Here is a 26,987-nt window from a genome sequence, read left to right as displayed (position 1 = left end):
TTTCATATTAGCATCACAAGCGCTAAACAGATTTATCGCTCGTGGTTTTCATTTTAGAGGGATGAGTCTTACATGCAAACCAAACATTTTGTGAATAGGGGCGTTTGTATGATTTTTTTCTAGACGTGAATTAATTTGCGTTAGCACACAGTTAAGAATGAGCGAGAAATTTGTCAGAGCTAGCTCACTGGCTCAGTTATTTTTGTGAAGACATTGTTATTGTCATTACTAAAGACAATTTGACAAAAATGTCCACATTAATCGACATTAGCTCATTAAATCTGCAAGCTAAAGCTAAAGGCGCTGAAGGCGTTAGCTTTAGCACATTTTTAAAGCTAACGACTTTACTAAAGCTAACGTGACCTTTGCGACCAAACAGTTAAAACATTTGGTAATAATTAAAACTCATTTCAACGTAATAACATGTTTTGTGGCACAAAACCAGTTTTCACTGAGTAATGTGTTACTAATTTGCAAGAGTTATTATCAGTGTTATACTTTATCCACCACACTTCACACTTCATTCAGTGGCTCAGAGCAGCACTTTTGAGAACAGGTAAGAAATTTTATTTTTTTACGTAATTATTAAATAATTATACCGTGATAATGTCGCCCGCTTTGATGTTGAGGCTGGTAAGGTCATAGTTGTTGCAGTAATCCTTTAGTGCTCGCACCTGCATTGCAGCTGAAGCATCTACAAGACGAGAGTACAGACAGTGCAGACAGGAGAATGGAGGGGAAGGGCCGTAAGGGTGGGCCGATTAGTACGTGAGCTATCAATAAACAGTAAACAGTAGTACCAGTGGGATCAACACAAAGAAACCATAAACAAAGCAAAACAAGCCGTGAACACTATGGTCCAGTGTGCGTCCAGAGTGTTCACATTCATTTGTCGTTATTTAAAACTGGAAGATTTCCTGCATTTTAATACATCTGCATTCCAGAAAAAAAAAAAAAAAAACAGATTCACCTAAATTCCCTACTTTCTAATCCTGTACCAAAGGATTAACGTGTCTGTCCTCATGGCCTCACCTCTCAGCAACTGTTTGATCTCCCGGCTGGCCTGCGTGGTGGTGAACTGGTTAACGATGTCCAGGGCAGTTTGACTCAGAGTGTTTCTCACGCCTGCACTGATGCCACTCTGGATGAAAGCAGAGGACAGAAATGATCAGAGCCGCGTGTCAAATTGCGTCTCACATAGTTCATAATGGAGGGGGGGGATTCGGCCGCGCGGACCGGCCTGCTGCCAGAAATACCAACAAATGTGGAATGCAGAACGAGGAGGACGCATAAAGAAGCGTCAGGAATTAGCATAGCAGAAAAAAAAACAAAAAAACGACAACAACAGCAGCAGCAGATTGATTACACTTGATAGCATGAGAGGCAGGGGGAAAGCCAGTCTGCTACAGTATTACGTAACAAGCTCACACGCCCCACAGGTTTCCTCTCAGAGCTCAGTGGGATGAATGACAAGTGCGGAGATGTAAACTTGCTCAGCTGAGGAGAGGCAGGCGGTATTAACGGGGGGGGGCTTCTTATGTAAACACACTAAACAGACAGACAGACTTACGTCCAGCAGCAGGCGTACTACTTCTGTCTTCCCACAGAGGGCAGCCTGATGTAGCGCAGTGCCAGACTCGGACTGTCTGTTGATATCGATGCCAGCCTGAATCAGCAACCTGCAGCACAAAAAATCACGACGATGTTAGCCTTGATTTACATTCACGCAACGTGACTGTTACGCAACGATAAAGTAAAACGACAAAAAGCGTCTACATTTACGCAAGTCAGTAAAAGTGTGTCTGCGTGTGAGCTTTACACTTGGTATTAGATTTTGGCTGTGGCTTAAATAGTAACCGTCAGCGTGTTTTTTTTTAACTTTAGCCTAAACATCTCCTTTCGGTTTCAGTACACTGGACGAGGCACGGCTGTGGTTGAATGGCAGCTGCTGGCACGCTGCCAAGATGTCGGCGTACGCCAGAGAGAGCGGCAAGCAAAACTGACAAGCGCGTGCTGTAGTTACAAGTCACGTAAGTCGTGACCACACTAACCTCTAACCAGACTTATAATGACTTCTTCCAGCGCACTCACATGCTATGTAGCGCGCGAGGCCGCCCGTCTGCAAACTGATCTGATCAGTTTACGCTTCCCCTGGTGAATGTTTGTTTTCTTAGAAACTGTTTCCCTCTTAGGAGAAGCCAGGCTCCCTCTTTACAGTAAATGTGGAATTTCAGCTAAAAGAATAATGCTGGCATATTTCCCAATAGTGTGGCTGTGGCTGAGATTTGAACCAAGAACTAAGGACCAAGGAACCGGCCCTGCCTTTCAAGTGAACTTCATTCTACGTGAATTAATTTAAATGTTTTGAATGAATGACCATTCTGATGACTGCATTGGGGACATGGGGACCAGGGACAATGTGCCTATCTGACCCATCGACAGGTTTGTTTGGATGTTTACTTGGTCGACCATTATTGGCACGGTTGCGAGTAATTTCAGTGTGAGAGACGCCGTCTTTGTTGTTAAGACGGCGTCTCTCAGGGGACAGTGATTCAGCTAATTCCTGCTGCTGAATGAGGCAGAACACGTTTGTTGAAAAGAGTACAACTTGTTGCCAGACTCCCAGACTGAAAATGCAGGTGTGTCCTTTGGTGAAGTGTAATTACAGCTGTGTAACTACAAGTAATAAATTTGCAGCTTTCATAAACAGTTGTGGCCCTGGAGGTGCTGTTTCACCTACCGCAAAAATGAACTGGAAGAAAAGACAGAGAACGGCCAGACTGAACAATGACTGGTCCTTGCAGTTAAGTAAAATCTATTAAAACGAGTAGAAAATAATTTGCGAATTGGATATCTCATTTCAACATAACAAGATTAAACAAAAAAGATATCTGCAACCCCACACATGTAGACAAATATGTATTAATTTAAAATCGTCTTTGTTGGCCAGGTATTCATTATTCTCTATAATGGAGATGGAGGAAGGTTAACATGCACCCACAGAGCCACAATAGCCAAATTAATGGGAAATATTCTAGGTTAAAATGAACTGTAATTAAATTGGATCAGTCCGTCCGACAGCCGGACACAAAAAGGACAAAGTGACAGACAGAAAGAGAGGAGTTGTTTTTTTTTTTAAGTCACATAGTGAGGAAGCTTCAAAGAAGAACTCGATCGGACCGTATGACATCGATGTGTCCGTTCTTAGCGGCGAGGTGCAGAGGTGACACTCCGTTGGGGTCCGAGGGCTTCGGTTCCAGCATGGCTGCACACATGTTACTGCTGAGCAGGAGCTGCACCACCTGAACACACAGACAGCACAGCAAGGTAATAAAGGATGTGCAGTGACAGACTTCTAGCTACAATACAACACATGCTGCTAAAATTATTAATATTTTTTATGATTTTTGTATATTTCCAATATTTTTTAGTATTTAGTGCTTTAACTGTCTCTTGTAAATAGTACTTTTTTTTGACCATTTTGCATATATTTGTGTTTCTGCACTGAAAAGCTCTCTAATCTCATTATACACTGTCTAATGACAATAAGGACATTCTATTCTATTCTATTCTATTCTATTCTATTCTATTCTATTCTATTCTATTCTATTCTGTTCTATTCTAACAGTTCCAAAAGTCTCCAGCAAACTAGATGTGTAACCTACAAAATTACATCTAAAACTGCACATTTCAGCCTCTGTGAACTCTCTTCCCGCTATTAAATAACTTAAGACTGCTCATCATCATATTGAGGGTTGCAACTTAAATATATTAACAGTTATTATGTGGCCTGCCATGGAGGATGTCATCGTTCCCTCAGGATAAACTGCAGTAGCTCTGATCATCCCTAACGTTTCCTCTCGGGGGCCGCCGTCAGGTCCCGTTTTTGAAATCTCACCACTTTCTCTCTAAACTGAGATGGCATTAAACAACATTACACAACCTCATCGAGCTGCTAGCGCGACCGGAAACCTCTTGTTTTATTAATCTCCGATTTATTTCTGCTCAGATAAAGACTGAATACGAATTCAAATCTACTGACTCCGACGCGTCCAAATTCGCAAGCGAGGTCCAGCGGAGTCTTCCCCGCCGCGTCCGAGATGCACGGATTGGACTGGTGTTGTAGCAGCATCTCCGACTGTAACACACAGAGACGCATTTTACCGCTGCATCTGGTTCCCCCCAAACTCATGAATATCGTGCATGCGTCATCAGGCCCATATTACACACACACACACACACACACAAACAGCGTTACCCCATCATAGTGTCCGTGCTGGGCCGACAGGTGGAGAGGGATCTGTCCTTCGTCTGACTGTCCGTTGACTGACGAGCCTGCCTTCAGCAGCATTTTCATTGGTTCAGTCTTCCCCTGCCACGCAGCATAATGCAGAGGACGCATTCCTACACAAAACACACACACAGATTAAGATGATCGCACAATAAAACACACACGAGACCCCACAAGCACATGCACACAGACACATAATGAACTTAAAGATGCATGAAAGCAAACATGTCAGGTGTTTTTGGACTACTTAGTTGGACAAAACGCAGCGTTTTTATGTTCCCACTTCCGTAGCCCCTGTAGATATGCAGCCTTACTGCGGCGGACATCCTTGACCCTTTGTAACGCTAAATGTAGTGTTTGTGCAGGCGGCACATTCGGGGGGACAAACAGCTTCCAGACAAAGGGCTCGAAAACCTTTACGAAAATCAGTTTCCTTAACGCGATGATGTTGCAGGAAACTGGACAACGCGGCCCACTGTGGGAGCCGCGCAGAAAACACGAGGTGATGCCAAGTTCAGCTGAGCACAAACAAATGCTGGTTGAGTTATTATTAAGTGCCGCTAACCCAGCGACATTAAACACCACTTTCAGGCAGTTGCTGCAAGAAACAATGAGCATGTTTCTCGTGGCAGCGGTTCAAGACCCCCCCCTCACCCCCCCCCAGTCTTGGTACCAGAGATGAGCCATGTCGTCCAGCTGAATAAAGAGGCCCTCCGGGCTCTGCTGGCATGAGAGAGTCCTGACTCAGAGGGGAGGTGCTGGCTGCACAAAGAGCCACAGCAGCTGCAGGAGTCAGAGAAGCTAAAGCTTCGATATAGGAAGAGATGTGACGGCAAATTGCTTTCACGCCACCACAAAGACGTTTTAGTGAGAAGTGTGAACTTTATCCCGTCTGTACCAGAGAAAGAACAACTCCGGGGTTGGACACGGCCTCTGTAAAGGGGTGGTTGTTTTGTTAGGGCGCCGGAAGGGAAGGCAAATTGAAATGAAATGACACGTCCCATGTGTATTTTATAAATAGTGTTCTTATCAGGGAGGCAGTCGTGCTTTTCCTAGTTTCCCAGTTTAAACTGTTAATGGTGTTTAGACAAAGCTGACACAATATATTAACCGGTACGAGCACCGCGGATCACAAATGAAGTCTCTGTAGAAATGTGGGAAATACCCTCAATAATAACAGGGAGTGTGTGTTGGCAGAAACGACTACGCAGCTCGCTTGCTTCACTTCCTCGTGATGTCTTTGGACGGGACGTTAAGTCCAGAAGCGCGGACTAACAGGATGTCTGGGTCAGTGAACCGAAGCTGGCACTGTGCACAAGCACATTTCCAAACTTCTTGCTGGCCGAGGATTAAACATTAAACTTGAAATTATCTCTGTGTCCTTCAACAATAAGATTCAATAGTTCAGCTGACTGATTAATGGATGCGTAGAAAATGGACGGGCAGTGGACTATGTTGACAGATGATTGAATGTCTCACTATTTTAGGACTGGAAGTAAATTGAACAGAATGTCCTACTGGGGTCCAATGTGATTATATTCAAATGATAACAAATGACTAAGAAAACAATGACCGCCACTTTCATTCTTCTCGTTTCCAGGTGAAAGCAGGCCTCAAGTCCCCCTCTCCCATTTTTTATCTCTGTTTTTGGTCTGCACCACCTCCTGAGATAAAAACACGTCTCTTCACCAGATTGTCGCTAACGTTGTGCGTCTGCTGTTTTGTCGCAGGGTAGGTAAATTCCTACTGAGAATGCAAATACACTAAATGTCTGCAGCGAAACCGTTGAGCCGCTGTCTGTTTACCACTTTCACGTGCAAACAGTAATTTGATGCACTGTTGAAATAAAGATATTTGTTCTGGAAGTTTAAGACTTGACTCCCAGATCGGTGCATTGTGTTTGCGCATAAAGCCAAGGTTTCCAGTGTTTATTGTGAGCCTTCGTTCACGACACAGCCAGTGATTTGAGGTTTCCCCGTCGCTCACTGAGGACCACCTAGTACAGACGCCTGCCAGGTGATTGCCTCCGTTCACAGACAAACTAGACACAACTGACTTGCAGTGCAGCCGCGACAGTAGGCCTACATCCTGGAGGGATTACGACTCCCATCTGCCCTGAGATTTTCCCTCCGTTTCTGCTAGATTCTGCCAATGCGGGATGGAGATATTTACAGCTCTGGTCCCACTTGGATCCCAGTCCTGCAGCCTCCTCTATTTTCTATTGTTTACTGTGCAAACAAATCTGACGCTTCCCTTGAATATACGACACAGAGAAAATGTTTTATTAGATGAACTGGTGCTATGTGTGGCACAGGGTAATCCGGAAAATGTTTTTCTTTTTTCTTTATTTTTCTGGACAGTCTTTAGTTTTGTTGTGTGTGTGTGTGTGTTTTGTGGAAACATTTTACCTTTATTGTCTTTGATATCCACTGCTGCCTGCGCCTCCAAGAGCAGAGAGATCAGCTCCTTGTTGCCGCTCAGAGCGGCGTGGTGCAGCGGCGACAGCCTTCACACAGACACAGATTATGTATAAAAATACACATATTCATATGTATACAGTGTAAAACCTGAGCATAACTTTGCTGAATTAATCTTCAGTGTACAGCTGCTCCGCCCCTCAGCTCTGTGTGGGCCACGGGAGGGGGGGAAATGACCTACTTCCATTAATAAGCAATCTCTCTACCCCGGAGTCGAGCGCGCACACAGGACGTCCGTGTGTGTGAGCGTCTAATGGATCCCTGGTGACTACAAGAGCCGAGCCCTGGAGTCAACGCAGTGACTCATCAGCAGGGAGTTGAGTCCAATTATCTGATTCCAATCAACATAATACAACGATATTTGTTATCTGATGATACCAAATGGAACCGAGTTGTGAGGAAGCCAAGCATGTGCGCACAAAAAAGCTTAACCAATCGCGAGTCTAAATATAGCCGCCGTTCCTATTTGAAACGTTCATGGGTTGATAACGGAACATTTCCGAGCAAATTAAGAGCTATGAAATGTTGGCTTTGGCTTTGAGATGATGATTACAGACTCTTCAGGCGACGGCATCTTTCAAAGCAGGAGATAATGCGCGCGTGTTGTAGCAGTAGAAGGATCTTAGAGCCTCTTAGATAAATTGAGCGTTATTTCATGTGAATCCAGAAGTCTTCGAATGGTCAAGCATTCTTTTGGGATGCTTCTTAATTTCTTTAAATTAAGATTAAGATCTTTAGGTATTTGGGATCAGTAGGAAGTATAAAAAAATAAGTATCATCTTTAAACTGGATGTGGACACAGGGATTATTTCACTGCATATTACAATTTAAGTCACTAATGTGTAACCAAACTATAAAACTGCTTATTTTAATGCAAAAGCAGGTTTGGAAACGATGAAATCCCAACGTCCTCAAACGAGTACCTGTGAATTTGTTAAATTTTCATGTCATATTAAATTAGAAAAGTTAAATAAGCATAAATAAGCAAGTGTATTGACCCTTCGCTACCAGTAAATGGAGTAAACAGGTCTAAATAAAGCAGAACAAGCTGCAACAAATAACGTTTGTTGACATAACGTCCTCATATGAGGACGCAGGGTCTCAGGAGGTTAAGACATGGTCACAGATTTTACTTCCAAATGAATAAGTTATTACTTATAATAACGACCTTTCATACAAATATTCTCCCTGATATTACCTGTTTTATTTTCCCCATTCATTATTTTATCTGGGGAAAAAAATACAACTTTACATGTTTACAGTTTTTCTAATATTTTTAAATATCTTGTAGACACACAAACTCCAGGATCCAGGACACAAATCTGAGAAAATCTGAGCAGGTCAGATCTAATGTTAATTCAACTGTGTAGCAACAATGTGATGTCATTAATAAGCTTTTATTTTAAGCCTTTAGAAAAAAAAAAAAGCTAAAAAATCTGAGTGGTTTTTCCTCACCCATCTGCATCCTGGATGTTGACGTTCACCCGCTTTGCTGCTCCGAGGAGCTCTGACAAAAAAAAACAAAACAAAACAAAAAACTAATAAGAGCAAACTCATTTAAAAAACAGTCTAAATTTAAACTTCAATTCAATTATGAATGTCTCCTGTCTCCTGTCCCGTGCTCGTCCTGATGATTCATTCACCACCGGCGGAGTTGAAGCTACCTGAATAAAAGGTTAAGGAGAAGTGACACGGAAATGAACACGAGAAAAGTAATTCTGGGAAACTCAACGTGAATTTATAAAAGAGCAGAGCGCACAGCCTCTAATAAAGCCACAAATTAAACAAATAACATGCAGGATATGGGTCATTACATGTGACTCTTGGGCAATTATTTAGATAATTAACTTTCCTTGTTAATCTTTGCTCATGTATAAAAAGGTTATTAATTTGAGGTTGATAGCAGCTTCAGATGTGGCCTCTCCTTTTGGTTTAAATTTGGATCACACGTTGAGTTTGCCAAAAAATTATTCTCATACCAAAGACCTTCTTTATCTGTTTGCCGATGCATGTGAGTGGAGCAAGATTTTACCAAAAATATCCCACCACCACGGTGCATGCAGACATCTTATTTAATCTCATGTTAGAATTTGCATGAATCAACATTTCAGCAGGAAAGTTACAGTAACACAATTCCTAAAGATATTCCATTTCATTACATGACAAAATACTTGCTAAGAATGAAGATGGTTTTTAGAAACGGCTGATTAATTTCCTGTCTGTTAATTAATGCATCATGCGCGTGGATGAGAGGCAACATTAATCTCTGACAGCAGCATCGGACGGATGGAGGCAGCGGACGAAATAGGAAGCAAACACTCACAAAAAACCAACAAACTCTCTGAAAAGGAGACAGAAAAAGCAGCTTGTTTGTCTCTCTGCCTCTACTTTTTCTTTTTTGTGTGTGTGTGTGTGTGTGTGTGTGTTCGGTCAAACCATCATAATCCACAGGCCGTAATCTGTAGCTGTTCTGTAATCTGGGGAAAAGCTTCTCCCTCTCCCCGCGGCTCTATCTGCACTTCATCCCTTCATCCTGCTCTCACACTCTAATTTTCCCTGTAATTTGCTAAAGAGCGCGAGCTGATTGGTGGCTCTGCCGCTTGTGTTTACACTCTGCAGCTGTGTACGTGCACGTGTAGGCCCCCCCCCCCTCCCCCCGTCTATCTTGGATTAAAAATAAGAACCGCCCCCCCCCAACCCGCCACCCAGATGATGAATCAATGAGCGCAGATATCTGTGTCACCATCAGACTATCACTGAGCCCCCACCCCCCAGGACTGCATAGGTCAGCTCACACTCTCTTTATTGATCAAGTTTCACTCTATCAAGTTATACGGATGTACGGTACACGGACTCACTTATAACCTTCTGTCTGAGTCAATTATCTGAATTTGTTGCATTTTTTTTTTTTTGTGTACTTTCCTCCCCTGACATGAACTTCTCATTTGCGAGCATTACCATAATGTTTCTCTCATGGTGTCTTTGGAGCACGGTTCACATTATTTATGATAATTTTAGGCATAACGCTGCAACCCAACCAAACCCCCTCCCCAACCGCCTCTCCCCCCACCCCCCTCGGTTGCCGTGGTAACTCCTCACAGTGCCGTTCTCACAGACTGTCAATCACTTGGCAGGGATTACCATGATATTATTTCGCGGCAACTCCTTTCCCCGCCAAATTGCAACTACACTTACTACATCTACGGACACGAGATCCAGTCTTTCACTTGTTCCATCTTAAGGGGGGAATAGCTTTAAAAACGGTGACTTCTGGCCGGAGAAGGCGACATTGAATATATCAGCGGCGATTCCCAAAACCTCAGGAGAGGTGAAGCGGAGGGGTTCTCCAGGGTTCTCATTACAGAGATGTCCTGTGTCCCGTTTTCCCTCACCTCTGACTGTCACCACGCATTTAGAGTTTCAGCTCAAAACGTGGCCTTAAACAAATGCCGGCACCGACGTTCTCTCTCTTTTCGTTTTCAGACCATTGCACACACATATGCTGAAGTGAGGGCGGCACGGTGGTGCAGCGGTTAGCACCGATGGGTCACGGCGAACCCTCGGGGGGGTTCAAAGCTACGTTCTGTGGGAGATAATGAATGTGTGGAGTTTGAGTGTTGTGGGTTTTTTTTTTTGGCTTCCTCCCACAGACAAGGCATGCTCATTAGGTTAATTGGCGACTCTCAATTAAAGATGCACATGTGAGTGCGTAAGACCTGTGACAGACTGGGACAAGACAAGGACTTCATGGGGCGAGGAACCGTATTTGGTAACCTGAGGAGACGTTTTAAATTGCTTCCCCCGTGTCCATCGGTGAGGTTTAGAAGCATGTGGTTTTCATCCAGTCAATCAGCGAAGATCAAGGAAACATTCTCAGGTCAAATCAGGAGCAGATGTGGTCTTCAAGGTCCACCTTTGCATGAACCCTAAAGTTTTATTACCTGGGACCATACGGAAGAGATGGCCATAGGAATTTAACTTTTGGGCACAGAAAATGAAATTTCTCAATTTTCTCAGGCGGCTCTGAAAACTTCTAAGCTACCTTCCTATAATTTTACAATGGGACAGTGTCTAATCACTTCTGTTCTCTGCCTACCATTCTATATGCAATATTACGCTAAAGTTGAAAAGTTTGGATTCAGTGCTTCATTTCTTATGTCTTTTTCCACTTAAATAAATATAGAAATTAAAATAACATCAGGGTTGAACAAACTTACTTCAGTATCTCAATGAGTTCCACTTATAAAGGACCAGATAGAACTGAAATGAATGTGATGCCCGATCACCCCAAATTATCGCCAACAGAGTCACTTTTTAGTGCAGAAGAACATCATCTGACCAGTGCCTATCGTGTAGCGTAGTTCTTCACATATTAAGAAAACCCCTGAACACACATTAGGTCAATATCACTTAAAATGGGTTAATTACTTTGACCGCACTATTAAAATTCTGTAACAAGAACTGAAATGTTGAAATGAGATCTATTAGACTTTTGTACTGGGGTCAAAGGGGGGAAACAATGACTGCTGCTCCCCAGCTGATGACCCAGTTTAGCCCCACGAAGGTGCTGCCACGCGGAGTAAATGCTGGAGTTGCTGCGGGCGGCGAAGCCTCGCAGGTAAACCATCAGCGGAGCCTCGAGAGTGATTAATGTCAAATGTCGTTTTGTGGTGTTTTAAAACCTGAATATGTAGCAGGGATCTTGAGAGGGACCATCACCTTCTCAAATCATCACCAATACCTTTCTATTAAGAGAGGTAAAATATTATCTAATCGCAGGAAACATAGTGGTCGTTAGTGTTCAGTGCAAATTCTTTGCCATTTTTGGCTTAGCTTATTTTCTAGTGGTTAGGTTTCAAGTTGATCTGTTTCCTGGAGTGAATCCTTAGCTACTCATTCATTACATCCTCCTATAGGTAGTTGGTAAATGAAACTAAGATTACCAGACCTTTATACTTTATACAGTCTTTTACAGACAGCTATAAACCGTGCAAATAAAAAATAAAAAAGATCACTGATAAAGGCCATTGCAGTGAATCAGCGATGCCATTATGATAAGGATGTTCTCATCTCTCTAAGATAAAGAGCTTTATTTCAACTGAGCCCGAGATAAGGAAGCATTGCCTAAGAGTGCAGAAACAGGCCAAACTTTTAACGAGAACGCCCAGATTTTTAGTGGCATTTATTTTAAAATGAGACTTGGCGTCCACTCAAAAAAAGGCAACAACAAACCAAGAGGGCAGCAATGGCGGTAAAAAATAATCTCTAAGTTTCTCACAGAAAATCTGAAAAGCTTGTTTCTCTGCACCACAGACCTCGATTTGATTCACGACACATCAATGCAGCTTTGACTGCCGCCCCGGATGACGTGTCCCTTTGTTCGGATTAACATAACCTCTGTTGTTTATTTTGAGTCGACTCCACTTACAAGGTTGTAGTTCCTGAAAAATGTGTATTAATCCGCCAGTGGAAATAGTCCCAAAATGACTTGTCGTAGACTACGGTGACCAGCTGTTTTAGGAAATTTGTTTTTTAAGTACTGAAGGTATACATCTGTGGCCATTTTTAATGTGTCTTCAGTGTGAATAAAAACCGCCCCTCGAATATTTGGCCTTATGTGGTACTTATCGACAAAAAGAAGAATAAAACCAGCCTTATCCTTAAACCCTTTACATAACTTACACCTTCTAAAAATATTCTGCCAGGGGGGCTGAAGCTGTTTCAAGTTTAGCTTTGATTTTACAGATTCGTTTTGTGTGAATGTGGGTTTGTTATGGTAGGATAAACTTTCTCTCGTCTAGAGATCCTGCTGGGAAAGGAAAGGAAAAATCCTTTGGGGATTTTCTTACCGTTAATAACCCTTTAGAACCGACTTTGTTGTCGGTGGCACGTTAAATCTTCTGTTTTTTGAATAACTGTAACTGAAATGGTTTGCAATACTGACAAGTGTGTGGTTGAACACTGGAAAGTTGTGCTTTTGCCGGGAAGACCTTTGTAACACCTCAAGGGTGTAACTAACGTCAACATTACTGTAATGGCGGCATTTTTTTTTCCCCCAGAAAGTGCAGCTTCCCAGTGTTTAACCACACGTTGAATTTTGTCCATTGGTGAGTTACGGTAAATCAAATACCCCAACCTTTTTTTGTGAGTAGATGTTCAGGTCTTAACGCGTTAAATGGAAACATGACAGAGAGAAGTTTGTAACCTTGCTGCAACCTGACGCGCCAGATGGTTTGTTACACAAAACCATTTGGGAAGATGCCCTTGTAAAGTGTTTGGGAAAGGGCAGCTACTGCCAAAAATATTAATAAGGCAATTAACTTCAGTCAGTCAGTGGCTTCTCAAAACACACATAGCTGACAGGCGTTTCTAAATGGATGTCGACTGTTCAAACCACAGTTTAAACCACCACCGGATTCCCGTGTGATTTAATGAGTCTTAACAGGAATACAGCTCCCCTCTCCAAGTAAAGAAGGCTGGGAAAAACCAACAACCTGAAGGTACGGACGCACCAAACAACTTCACCAAAAACCATTGTACGGATCTGGCCTCCAATAAATCCTGCTGATTAGCTTGTCATAGTTTATTTATCGTAGAAGATGGTGCTTTTGTGAAAAGACTTGTGCATTTGAATGTTTAGATGTTGAGATGAAGATTTAAAACATGAAAAGCCTTCTGCGCGAACTCTGTGTGTGTTGCTTGTGCTTTGTGGTTTGGTTTACTTCTGTTTGTCTTTTTGTGTACGGGTTCTCTAATTTGATCAGATAATCAGGGCGATCTCTCTCACGTACTGGTTCTGCGGCTGGTTTAAAATGCTGAATAGGCCAAGAAGTTGCCAACAGAGGTCTGAGAGGTCAGCACAGGACGTGCCGGACAACCAGACGCCGTAAACAACCCGCCATCAGCTCGGTGTGTAATGGCCGTAATGGTGATTTCACACTATGTGTCAAAAGCTTGAATTCCGCTGTCGCAGAGTCTCCGTTGGAGTGTCACTCAGGTGCTAAGTGAGGTAAGCTTTTTTGCCCCCCAATTCCAATGCCGCTCTTTTAATATTGAGTATCGGCCAATTTGAGTCCTGATCCGACCTCAGATGTCAACAAAATGTCCTTCCCTGGAGATTCACGAGGGCTTTTTTTGGCTTTTTTATTTTATTCTCCTGGATCGTGACTGTGTTAAGTTCAATAAATAAGGCTCTGTAACCATCTCTGTAACATTTTCCATCTTGACTCTGTCTTGAGTTGTATTTACGGACTAACTTCATTTTCAATTAAATTTTTCTTCTTCTGGGATTTTTAGCAGCTTTGATGCCAGCCATTAACACGTTTTGGTTTAAGGTTTATGGCAGACCTAAAATAATAACTACAAAAGCTCAGGCGTGGCTGGACCTCGACCGGCCCTTATACGGACACCGATAGGGACGACACAGGGAGTGACACACGCACAAATGTTTGGTTGTAGCATCAAAAATGTTGAATCCAGCCATGTAGCAACAAGTGTCAGACATCAGCTTGTCACTTCATGTTGCTAGTTTCCTTTGAAGATGTGTTGTAGCTTGAGCATAGCACAAAACTCCACAAAGTTTTAGGGCCTGACTAATAAATTTGAGCTTTTACTAGAGTTTCTCTCAGCAGATATTGATATCAGAACGGATGCAGGTGTATTTTTGCGCAGGTGAGACCCCCACATTTGAATGTTTCCTCTTCAGTGAACCAGGAAGTGAAAATAAGTGCGTTTACATAGAGGAATATAAAGGTCTGTTTTGTTCATCTTTATCAAGAGATCGGTATTGGGGCGCATGTGATCTAGGAGAATACAAAGACGATAAGAAAACCCTTCATGAATCCCCGGGGGGCGGGGGGAAATTTTGTTTATTTGAGATCGTATTAGGACCTAGATCCACGAAGCGTAATGTAGAAAAGTTGTTATTTTATCAGGGGGCATTGAATGGGACGTCCCTGGTTCTGTTGATCAGAGACGACACCTATTGGTCCCACGTGCAACGTATTCAGCAGCTTCTCACTTTCATTGACAAAAATGATCAACATGTCTCTAGTTTTTAGAGTAAAAAATGAAACTTGAGTTTTGTGCGCTCTCCTCCGTTGGTTCCAACAACAGCGCCGCTGTCTCACAGTGTCCAATGAGGGATGTGTAGTGAAGTGGCCTGTCCTCACTGTCAGCTTCTTTCATCTCCTTCATGGCTTTGTGACATTTTGACAGAGCAAACCACCATCACAGCAGCTCCTCCTAACCTGCCACACTGCTGCTCTCGGCCCCATTAGCATACTATTAATAATACAAAAGCACTTGTGCACATGACTAACACCCTACGTGTCGTGTGTGTTCCCCATGCATGCTTGCCTGTAGTTGTGTGTGTTAGAAGTGTTTCGGTGTGTGTGTGTGTGTGTGTGTTTGTGCATGCAACAACCTCCAGCAGAGAAACCTGGCTTCCTGTTTAATTATTCAAACATAAACCTGGATTCACACAAAGCTTTGCCACATTTAACCTCCGCCCCGGAGGCTTCCTCTGACTCTTTACCTCCCTGCTGCAGCCATATCTCAGTTTGTCACTCCTTCTGTCCAGCGCTCCACGCTAGCCCTCCTCCTCACCCTTTTACCTCCCTCACCGTCCGTCCGCCTCCCCCCTTTCTCTTTGTCAGTGCGCAGTGGACTGAGCACTCGGGAGCTGATCCGTTCTGGCGTTTGAGGAGAAGCGTTTTTCTTTTCCGTGGCACTGCTGGAATGTTCAGAGACAAACACGCACACACCAGAGGAGACGAGAGTGGAGTGGAGGGCAGGACGGGAGGGGAGGGGACATCAGAGATGGTCAGCGGAGGGAAGATGAAAGGTGAAATCGTAAGGGGGTGGGAAAAGAGGAAAGAAGAGCACGAGAAGAGGAGTGAGGGGAAGAGGAGAAGACCGGAGAGAGGAGGAAGCCAGAAAAGATGAACGCGGGCAAACGGAGGACGAAGAAGACGTGAAATTCAGAGGAGAGGAATCGAGGGGGGGTCTTGAGGAGAAACGGGAGGGGAGGAGAGCAGTTCCAAGGCTGTAATTGAAATCTAATTATCACCTCAAGTCCCAGCTGACTCCATGTTAGGTGCCTGCGCGTGTGCACGTTTCGAACGCCCCATATGTGCGTGCGTCCACACGTCGGCACGTGTACACTTACAATCATCGCATTATTACCCCTAACATCTGGCGTCTTCACACACCAATAATCCCCCCTGTCCCGAGAGCAGTGTAGGACCTTTCTGTACTTCCATCACATCCCTCCCTCCCTCACACACACACACACACACACACACACACACACACACACACACACAGTGTCTCTGGTGTGCATTTTGTGCATTCATGCAGACACAAGCACACAAATTGTGGGAAACGGGGTGACAAGCATTCCTAATTTCTAACATCCTTTGACGCTTCTGCTCACACATGTGCAACGTCATCACTATCACACACTCAACGTCATAGTACAAACACACACGTAGGCTAATCACACACTCACACACGCACATGCACGCGGGAGGGAGCGCGTGCACACACACACACGCACACACACACTCAAAAAAACAAACCACATAGTGCACCATTTGGGCTAAATGGCATCACATCAGATTTAGCCTGCACTGTCCTGACCTGATGATGACAGCTTGTGTATGTGTGTGTGTGTGTGTGTGCGTGCGCGCGCGCGTGTGTGTCAGAGACATGAGGGCGAATACTGACTGGCTTTTCCCGGCCGTGGTCTCTGTAGAAGCCGCTGAGCTGTCAGCAAGTCCTCGGTCTTCACGGCCTGGAGCAGCTCCTGGTCCTTCCCCATGTCCCCTGCGTCCCGCCTCGGCCCCGCTCTCTTCCTCTGAGCGCCCCTCTCTCCTCCGTTAATCCGCTGCTACATCCTGCCGCCGCTCCCGGCCTCCCGCTGGAGCTGAGGCGAGGAGGGATGGACACTGCCCGGACTGGGATGCTCCGATTCGGCCAGGAGTCCAGCGCAGGTCCCTCTCCGCCTCCCCTCCACGCAGCACCGCCGACCCACAGCGACCACCGACCGGACCACGCGCGCGCTGTCGGGATAGCTCTCCAGCCGCGCAGGGAACTCGCGACAGATTCCACACGGATTCTATCGCGTGACGACTTCACCGGGTCTACGTGCGTGCCGTGCGTGAAAATGGTGGAGCTCGAGCGCCCTCCCCAACGGTGGGTCAAGCCCGCGACACCGGAGCCCTCAATCTGCAGAGCAGCGCTCGCTGATGTTGAACGTGTGGCCGCGTGGTCGCCGCCGCGGCGCTGGACCAGCTCGCACCAGATCCGATGCGCGCGCGCGCAACACACATATAGCCACAAGCATTCAGTCGCATAATTGTGGCATTACATAAACAAGAACTACTTGCGCGCGCGCCACTCCAGTTGTAGCAACCCCGGTCTGCGCGCGTGTCAGAGCGTGAGAGGTCACGGGAGGTCGTTTAACGCCGTAATAATAATGCTCTCTGTCGCGTGCAAGAGGTGCACCCATGAGCGCGGGACAGTGGGAGTCCTGGACTGCGCGGGCGCACAAGACTCTCGATGTAAATAGACACCGCATCAAATTAAATCACATTTAATGACGAGCACGGTCGTTGTTTAAATAAAGATTAAGATAAAGGCACAACACTGGCCACTCAAACCCAGTTATTATGAATTTAAATTTGGCCCTGTCTCTTTTAAAACCCGAGGACATAACCTATCAGTCAAAAGTCTGGACACACTGTCTTATTAGGTGTGTCCAAACTTTTGACTAGTAGCTTAATGTGGCTTAATGTGCCTCTTTATATCACTTATGTATCGTTCCCTATGACCCTTTAATAAAAAGCAGTGGGACATGCAGGGGTGTTTAAATGTGCTGCGCCACCAAACCTCCTTTGCCTCATTATGTGTGTAAGTATTGATGCTCTAAAATCAACAAGTTTAAGGTTAATGAGACAGAGATAATTTGAGGACTGGACAAAAAAAGTGTGTGTATGTGTGAGTCCCTGGTGCAGGGCTAATTTAGACTAAAAAGGGGCCAATGCCAGTCAGATTTAGGACGGGAACTAGAACAGATGACGGAATAGATACTAAACTGTGGGTGTGAGCATGCTCCGTCCTTGCTTTGTGTACCTACACAACGCATTTATCCCATTTAAAGAGAGGTGAGTCTGCAAAACACACAGGATGGGATTTCCATAGATGTATTTGAGTATATGCAATTAATAATCACTTAAAACAGGCGTGTCTCCATACCACAAAGCCAAGGTAACTGTAAGTAGCGTCAATACAGCACAAACCGGTTTGGAGCTTAGAAGGTCATTGTTTACTGTGTCCCACAATGCAACAATGTTGAGATGTATCACGCCTTGCTCAGATATGGTCTTAACATGCGTACTTTGTGATCTGATACCAATTATAAAGTTCGTCTAAGGTAAATCTCCACATGCATCTCAAGCCAGCACCAAGGATCCAGTCTCCAGTTTCTGTATTGCAAATAAACACCAACATCATTTGTTGCGCAGTAGAATATTGTTGATTTTTGTGCGTGCATCACGGCATGGAGACTTGGGGATATGAGACAAATTTTGGAACAAGCTCACTCACTGAAAGGTTGAATAAGTTTTTATTTATTTGCTGCTTCTCGTCATGATGTTTTTAGTGACCCACGCAAAGATCAGATTAAAACGAATCCTGGGAGCTTCCAAGAGTACAGCAATGTACATGACTTTTTAATCTGTGTAATCTGTTATGTCACTTCAATCTGTTATTCCTTTTTATATTCATAGACACGTTTTTAAACTCAGATGTTTATATTTTTATAATATATATATTTTTATATATATAGCGTTCGAGTAACACAATTTCAATCCTCTCCGTGTGGTGTGAATTGACAACAAAGCAAACTCCGATGACTGCAGTGCTGTTTGCAGCAGTGAAATAAAAATCTCCAGTAACAGCCTTCAGGTAAATGGAAATACTGATCTTTATTGAGAAAATAATAGTTTACATCAACCCATATTCATCATTTTAATTAGTTGAATAAGGTTTTGAGTTTGAAACGATACTTTTTAGGGAGCTTTCATTTCTAATGAACACACTTTTCTCACAGCCCTTTTGTTTTTCACCTGATGATTTATGTCTGTGTTTTTTTTTTTTTTTTTTGTTTTTTCACAATAAATGATGCAAAGCTGGTCCTGTATGTGACCCCGGACGCATTGGGTGTTTACAGCAAATCGGATCCTAAATGTATCCTAGATGCGCCCAGGGTGTATTCACACCTGTCACACATCATACTCGTGATGGGAAAACTCAGGACAGATGTTGGTTCCAGGTGTGAGCAGGACCTGAGTCTGAACCAAAGAGGCCAGCGGACAGAACAACCCCTAAAACCACACAGGTATTATAGCTGCTTCTGGGATCCCTCAAAGTCCAAGTGCTGGCCTCACATTGTCTGGTCAGTAATTAAACATTAGTTTCACATGGATTTTATTTTGCAAGCAAAATACTTTCAACTTTCGATGAACATGAAAAAACAACGTATCAGAAAGCATCACACGTTCAAGTAGAAGCAGAAGTACCACAGGACTGAACAGACTGATTACACATGTAAATGGATTTCAAGTGTTTGAATCAAATAACTACTTTTAATAAAAATCACCCATAATCATAAATCATATAATAATCCCTAACTCGACTGCCCTTTCAATTTATCATATTAACAGGCCAAATACCTGCCAGTACGACAGCGCTTTGATACCTTCATTTAACCTAAGTGATCTCCCTCACATTTCTCGTATTCAGAAAGGCATATACATGAGCAATCCTGGTATCATCGTTAACAAAATACTGCATGAGGGATGGACAGATCAGCTATATACATATATAACATGTAATGTGTCATTTATCTATAACTCATGTCAAGTTCCTGTTGCTTTTGTTTTACAATAAACATTGGCTATCCGCCCCATTTTTCTGCAAAAAGGATGTTTTTTTTTTGTTTTTTCTCCCCCAACATTACTAGACAGTTAAGCCAATTATAACAAGATTTTTATCATGAGTTAAACAGATAATTAACTCCCAGACTGAAAACATAATTGCACTTATGGTCACTTTTGAAGTCCGTACAAAACAGAGTGAGAACAGAGACACTAGAAGATGTAGAGAACATCACTTCAGAGCTACCACAACCGTTTTTTCAGCGTTGCTGTTTTAACATCTAATGTTCATCTGGCCTCCCCCATGGCAAGACATGAGGTAATGCAGTTTTAACATGTAGCAGGTTTTTTACATTTTTGATAGATCTCACTGACCGTCACGCTCACACAAGTCAGAAGAGTGGTTCATACGGGACTGGTAGAAAATATCCTCCTCATATAAAAATATAGATGCAGATTTTTATCTGCGAGACATTTTTGAAAATCTGTGCAAATGATGTTGAACATGTTGCAAATTAAATACTAACAAGCCATAGGTGTTGTGTTTATAATACAAAAAAAAAAGATGTGTGTTATTTATAAAACACAAATACATTAACATTTTTTTAACTTATAATAACCCAAAATGACATGCCGCAGCATCTTGATACGCTATATACAGTACGGGTACGCATTAATGTAGACTCTAATTTGAGGGCTGTGTTCAGGTACGGTGCTTATATTCTCTGCTCCGTAGGCGCGCACAAAAGCCCTCCGGCACATCTGCTTCAGCCGCTCCGGGCGCTGCCTGCGATAGGGCACTGTCAGTTTGCAGGCTGAGCTGGTGTAGTAAGTGAGCAGAGCAAAGAGCGACTCAAAAGTTCTGTTGCTTCCATACAGACTGAAGTGCAGGTTGTTGAGCTGGATGCGAACGCTCGTGGGGCCGTCTTCGCTTTGGTAACTCAGAGTGAAGAAAACATCTGTCTGCCCGCTGTCCCTGCAACAGCACACCGACATATCGTCACGTCATGCCATTTATTCTAGTTGTGTGATGTTTTTAATCGGACATCCTGCTCCGTGCAGCAGGACACAGTTCAGGACGACAACATATGATACGAGGAAGTTAAACTAATAATAAAACATTATCAGTAATAATAATAATAAGAAGAAGAATGTGCGGTGTAAATTCAATAAAATGAACTGGGTGAGCTTTAACGGCTTTAACAAATACACATTAACACGAATCTAACATATTTTAGTAAAAGGATAAGTGATGGCTTAATATAGAGGGTACGTCACAGTTAGCAAAGTCTCCATGGTTACGGCCACTGAGTGGCAAAAGGTGACAGTTGAACATGGAGATTAGCAGCATTAGTTTGAAACGTAGGCTTTGGTAGCGTCTAAATTGTAAAATTAATTTTAAAAAGCAGGTGACGAGCTGTTGTGCGACTGACTGAACCAAGAGATTTGAAAACCAGTCAGAGATATATTTTTACAAAAGAGAAGTAAATGCGTCACTGCATTTCCAAGAAACAATTGGAGTCCAGGCACTGAAACCTGGTGTTGTGGTTCACATTTAGCATCAGGTTATATATTAATTTACGCTGTATTTTTTTTTTTGATGCAGTCGTAACTTAAGTTACTTCTTAAGTTACGTTCTGGAGGGCTGTATCGCCTGGCTAATGTTACTTCTTAGTAAAGCTCTTAGCGTTAGCATCTTATATTTAGCTACATTTATCAACGAACTGAAACAAACTGAAACTGAAGCTAGTCCACGTTTCCAAATTCACACTAGTTCGTGTGGATCATCGTTGAGTCCAATTGTCCTTAATTTGATCTGATAATCCACATTTTTCCGCAGTCTCGCTGTATTTACTGACACATTTCACCACGTTGTTGAGACTCAGGGGGGGCGGCAGTGAAAACAATGCAAACCCTCTACTGAATCCAAAGTGATAATAATAATAATAATAATAATAATGTGTATTTATAAACAGCACTAGGTTACGTTTAATATAGAATACACGCAGGGCAGATAAGTAGGCAGATTACCTGATGAGGAAGGTTCCCAGCGGTGCACGTGAGAGTATGTCATGTGCCTCCTCCATGGCCATCGGCCCCCAGTAGAAGCCGCTGTGTTGGAGCTGCTGGTACGTGTGCTTCACTAGCTCATACTCCGCTTGGCTACTGAATGGACGGAGGTGTGTTGGGAAGTTGTCAGCGTTGGCTCCATTCCCAGCCTTACAGCCGAAAAAGAAACAGAAATAATTAGTCACCATATACCTGATCTATAATTATAATTGGAAAAATGTGTGAATCCTTTCGGGCGAATCGTATGTTGTGCGTCAGGTTTTTGTGCCTGTTGATGGTGTCTATTTCAACTTGTTCCTTCGTATCAAAGATGTTTTTAGATCTGAACTCAACTGAACATGATCTTGTTACACACTAGAATAAAACAGTTTTCAGGAGACTGCGGGCTTTTTTTTTTTTTTTCCATTTAATTACAGACGTACTTGTTTCCATTGCTTGGGAATCCAGAAAATCAAGTGAATGTCAGACTTGTTTTTTTTTCGCCCTCAGACATCGAGGCTGTAATTTAAAAGGCTAAAAATGTAATAAGTGTCAATTAGTTTCGGTTCCTCTAAAGACTGATGGTGCATCTGAACATCTGTCACGGACAAAACAGCACAGCACACCGGTAAACACACACAAAAAAACCCAACTCCGTTGAGAGACAAAGGAAAAATTATTTGAAGTCATGTTTATGAAATCACAACTGAGAGAAAAAAAAAAGCTTCACTGACTGAACAACACAAATTTTTATTTTCCACGTTTTATTCTTTGTTTTTGTTTTTTTGTTTTTTTACACCACCAGTGTAGTTGCTCTATGAAACAGTGAACCAGAGCTGAGGTTCAATGTCCACTGATAACATTTATTTGCTCTCTGGAGTTGACACTGTATCAACAGGAAGGGTTTTTAATGTGGGAACGTCTTTTTGTTTTCCCTCCAGAATTTGACACAGTGAAGGCACCATTAACGGTTGACAATAAAACACATGGACCAGATTAAACACAAACAGTGACAAACCTCAAATCTCAACAAACGTTTACATTAAAGTTTTTGTGTGCGGGGGGTTATTTGTGGTAGCGCAACTACAAATATAACATCAAGTGCAGTGACTGATGATCTTATATGGTTTCAGGCCAGGTTATGCAAACGTCCTGAGGCAACTTGTTTTTGACGCTATATAAATAAAATTGAATTTTGAATGTCGAATTTTGTGTTTGCAAACTTTCCATTTTTAACCACTTCGCTCAGCTTCATACATGCATATTCTACTTTTCACTCCTCTTGCTGCAGCTGGTTTATTTGCAGATTTTGAGTGTAAACGCCAAATATAATGGAAACAAATGAGCGAGTGAAACTTGAGCACTAACCTGTCCCCAGGATTCAGATCCCTTCTCACGCTTGAGTTTGCTCCAAAACTGTAAATCCAGCTGTCTCTCAGTTGGCTCTGTGCTTTCCGGATCAACTTGCTCTGGGCTCTGTGCTCGTTCAGACCCTGCAGCCTCCTGTGTCTCCGTTGTGCAGCTCTGCGTTTGGCTCAATGCGACTGTTCTATCGAGACTGTCTCTGACCATCCTACATAGAGGAATCTTCTCCTTGATAACCTGTGGCACCACTTCCTCCTCTTTTCACCGTCAGATCCTCCATCACTGTTTGCCTCCTGGTCGATCATCTGCTCCTTGGTCCTCTCTGAGGCGCCATGATGCTCAAATTTTCAGCAAAACTCGGTACGGGAATCATGGCGTGCAGGCAGGGGAGATGAGCCTGGATGTCCTCTCTCATCTATCTTTGAAGGACTAGAGCTGAAAACCGAGGAGCTGAAAAACAAAAACACAGACCATCAGACAAAACAGTCCATTACATATAACCTTAAATCTGTGATAACTCTTTATTTTGGGGACTTGGAGGCAGTAATCAGAACAATGGTCCAAACTGGCCAAAAATGCCTCATGTAAACATCCCTCAGCTGGAACAAAGAACATTCTGAATAAAGAAGCTTTTTATTTAAATGAACAGGAAAATATTATATATCAACCTTCCTCACGCTGGCATGACGAGTAGTTTCCATTAGGAGCATTGTGAAAGCAAATCGACGAGCTGTTCAAACTACCATTAGCACAGATGATTGAAACCAGCATCAGCGTTGTGGTTCAGACTCACTAAGTCGTTTTTCTCTTCTTTTTTTAACAGAATCAGAGTGGTCTTTTCTTTTGTATGCCAAACTTGTCAATAAACTCCGTCTTACACAAACAATTACATGCCACATCACAATCGCAACGGAGAGCTTAAGTCATTAATCTGCATATCCCACCACTAGACGAACATATTTGTCAAGGGGCAAATATTTGCTCCCTTTTTTGCTCCGTGTTTGGAAAACGAAAAAAACCACTAGTCTTTTTTGTTTTGTTCCCGCTAAACGCTTCCATACGTTTGCTACTGACATGTCCGCTAACGGAGTCCACATAAGCTAATCCACCACAGCTTGCTAAAACAACACAATCAGAACAGTAAAGTTTGTGTAGCTTGACCATATATTGTTATATTGCCGTTGTTGTGTTGTGTTCAAGTCCAGGACAGAAATAAAGGTCATGTGACTGATCATAAACTACAGTCATTAGTCACTGGGAGGGGCGGATGTAACACAGTTGATGACAGAAGAACACTTTCATTTTCTCAGTCAAGCGAGTCAAAAAACATTGTAGATTTGCAGATTATATACTGGAGGATTTGCTCCACGCCGTGTGGTGAGAATATTTGAGGTTAAGTGTTTTCGTGGAACAAAAGAGAACGAGAGAGCATCTGCAGACAGTACATAAAAGCATACGCTTCTGAGCAATTTAATATTAATACCAAAGCACAATATTTTAAAAGCAGTACAGTGTATACTGTTCTGCTTGGCTATTCATTCTGTTTAATGTTACTTAAAATGCGAGGAGTGCAGATAAATATCTCGTTATGTTCTTACGGACTCAGTAATAATCCAGCTGCTTAAACAATGTCTCCAAAACCACATAAACTTGTTCCATTACCGTTTTTTTTTCTCCATTTTTTTTTTTTTTTATTTTCTCTTTCTCTACAGAAGCAGACTGTGTCCTGTCCTGCAGTCAACTCCACCTCTACGTGGGACAGTATGTCCGTATCATGTTGCACTGCACACAATTGTACAATTATTTCTGCTTTGTGCCCCTTTGCTGAAAGTTTTGAAATGAAACAATGACGACAGGGTTTGGCTTTCAGTTTTTCACAATCACAGTTATTCGGAGCGGCGTAGCAGGGCAATGACAAGGCAGTATCTTGAAGCCTGCTGCTGATCCAGAGTGAGAGTTTAAAGTCTAAAATTAGAAGTAAAGCTGCCTTGTATCGGGATTGTCTGATTGTAGAACCAAGTGTTGGAGTTCAGAACGTGTTACGCTCAGGAGCTAAACAAAAAAAAAGTGTTCAGAAAAGAGATCAGAAAGATTGGAGACAAAACTGTTAAAATACAAATTCAAATGAATTAGTCTGATGTTGTTTAGATGTTAAATGTTCATGACTCTGGGGTTAAGTGATGAAAATTGCACCACACTGAAGGGACAATCTAATTTGTACACTTTTTTTTTAATTTAAATTTAAATCCTCATCCCAGGTTACCTTGTATAGTGTCTAGATAACAATTTTGTCCCAGTTAAAATGGAGGAGCACAGTAGAGCAAACAACAGCAAAAAAGAAAATCGCAACATTTGGAACAACTGGTTAATTGTGCACTCGTTAAACACCAAATTTCTTACTTGCAGTCGCAGCCAGAGCGCGTTTCAGTCCAAACAGCAGTGAGAGGCTCTCAGCGTGTTCTCTCCAGATGGTCGTACCTCGGATTGATACGAACAGTCTCCTTACTTTCGGTTTTGTGAGGAAGGCGGAGTCGCCACCTGATGCTATGTTCACTATAGTGTTTTTTTTTTTTTTTTTTTTTTTTTTTTGCGGTGACAAATCAGCTTAAGACCTGCCGGAGACACTCGCCTGCATTCGCTTACATTGAGAGCCGCGCATGTCTGCGTGCGCGGCCAGTAGTGTCGAGTTCTCAGGTGTTCGACTTTGCTTTCGCTTTCATTTCAACCCACCAAATTCCCTTAAATCACGTGATCTGCAAGCAGCGCGTGTGCATTTTTGTGTGTATGTGCGCAGTACGTGTGTGTGTGTGTAGTACAATGTTCTATTTCAGTGTCTTAGCTTATATATGTATATATATATATATGTGTGTGTGTGTGTGTGTGTGTGTGTGTGTGTGTGTTTGTGTATATAATCCTACAGTGTGGTTGCACACACACGCATATATATATGTCACTAAGATGCACAAAGCCTGCACACTAAAAGCACCTTAAGATTCAAACATGCCAAAAGCAGAAAGTAGCTTAGATTTATTTTATGTCGTTTATGTGCAAATGTTTGCGTACCTGCCATCATCACAATCGCAATTTTGACTTTAATGTGAAAGATTTCACTACTTGAAGTTTTGTTGAAGTATTGTTTTGTTGAATACACAATGACAATTAAGATTCTGATTCTCTCTCTGGGTGAGAGGGAACAAATATCTGCAAAATGACGTCAATGACTTCCTTTAAAATTGTGTAAGAAGTATACATTGACCAGGCTTGTGCATTATGCCCACCGTCCTGGTATTGTGTGGTTCATCCAAAACATTTGTGACTCATCATAGAACGGAAATGGGTCTTCTGAGGATGCCCTGTTGTGTCTCGTAAAAGTATGTTGTCGGTGGGGGCCCTTGGGTCGTCTGGGCTTGCGGGGAGAGGCCTCTGTGAGTCAGGCTTCTTCCAGTTCAGTTTCACAATTGAAACTGGGCAGACCAATGGGTCTGGGAAATGTAGAGGCTAAATTGTGCTGCTCCTAAACCATTTTTGTGTGTGTCGGTCTCAGGCTGTCACAATAGTTAACAGTCTATTTGGACAAGACAGTGCAGACAGTATTGAACTGCATATTATAAAATTGCAGTGCGGTGGCGGTTTCTTGAGCAACAGGTGGACACACACTCCTCCGTAACCAACTGTGATTCTTACAGCGAGACACTGAACCTGAAGCTGCTCGGGATGTCAAGCTCAGATGCCACCACATGAACCACAAAGCCCAAAAAAAAAAAAAAAAAAAAAAGCACTATTACAACAGGTGCAGATCATTTACCATTTACTATCCGTTTATTATCGGCCAACAAAATACAGTTTTCAGACGACAGCTTTCTA

General features: G+C 42.9%; 2 protein-coding genes across 7 annotated transcripts in view; both read right to left on the bottom strand.

Annotated features, from left to right (window-relative positions):
- LOC125004260 (caskin-2-like) overlaps window positions 1-17,275 on the bottom strand; it is a 33,571-nt gene extending 16,296 nt beyond the window's left edge. For 2 of the 6 annotated variants that reach the window (XM_047578743.1, XM_047578744.1), the window contains exons 1-9: window positions 16,498-17,274; window positions 8,224-8,275; window positions 6,700-6,797; window positions 4,259-4,404; window positions 4,043-4,138; window positions 3,181-3,302; window positions 1,571-1,679; window positions 1,033-1,141; window positions 600-694 (exon numbers count right to left, since the gene is read on the bottom strand). In XM_047578743.1, coding sequence (XP_047434699.1) covers window positions 600-694; window positions 1,033-1,141; window positions 1,571-1,679; window positions 3,181-3,302; window positions 4,043-4,138; window positions 4,259-4,404; window positions 6,700-6,797; window positions 8,224-8,275; window positions 16,498-16,591 — 921 coding nt within the window. In that variant the 5' untranslated portion in view covers window positions 16,592-17,274. Of the gene's footprint in view, window positions 1-599; window positions 695-1,032; window positions 1,142-1,570; window positions 1,680-3,180; window positions 3,303-4,042; window positions 4,139-4,258; window positions 4,405-6,699; window positions 6,798-8,223; window positions 8,276-16,497 lie in introns of all 6 variants that reach the window. The other 4 variants (XM_047578746.1, XM_047578745.1, XM_047578748.1 and 1 more) reach the window with 3 other exon arrangements.
- Window positions 17,276-18,733: 1,458 nt separating this feature from the next.
- Window positions 18,734-25,916, bottom strand: LOC125004650 (suppressor of cytokine signaling 1-like). Its single transcript, XM_047579439.1, has 4 exons — window positions 25,524-25,916; window positions 23,127-23,573; window positions 21,741-21,928; window positions 18,734-20,685 (listed from the first exon to the last, which is right to left on the bottom strand). The coding sequence occupies exons 2-4, from the start codon at window positions 23,328-23,330 to the stop codon at window positions 20,361-20,363; spliced, it is 717 nt and encodes a 238-aa protein (XP_047435395.1). The 5' UTR covers window positions 23,331-23,573; window positions 25,524-25,916; the 3' UTR covers window positions 18,734-20,360.
- Window positions 25,917-26,987: the final 1,071 nt, after the last annotated feature.

Source organism: Mugil cephalus, chromosome 2, assembly GCF_022458985.1.
Source record: "Mugil cephalus isolate CIBA_MC_2020 chromosome 2, CIBA_Mcephalus_1.1, whole genome shotgun sequence".
Classification (NCBI taxonomy): domain Eukaryota; kingdom Metazoa; phylum Chordata; class Actinopteri; order Mugiliformes; family Mugilidae; genus Mugil; species Mugil cephalus.
Note: the sequence above shows the minus strand (reverse complement) of the source record. Positions and strands in the feature narration are given on the sequence as shown.

What these genes read in the sequence shown, in the direction of transcription:
- LOC125004650 (XM_047579439.1), bottom strand. Translation starts at nt 23,330, where the DNA reads ATGGTCAGAGACAGTCTCGATAGAACAGTCGCATTGAGCCAAACGCAG. An exon ending in GATCTGAATCCTGGGGACAG is followed by an intron (nt 21,929 to 23,126) that starts GTTAGTGCTCAA and finishes TTCGGCTGTAAG; the next exon opens with GCTGGGAATGGAGCCAACGC. An exon ending in CTGGGAACCTTCCTCATCAG is followed by an intron (nt 20,686 to 21,740) that starts GTAATCTGCCTA and finishes GTGCTGTTGCAG; the next exon opens with GGACAGCGGGCAGACAGATG.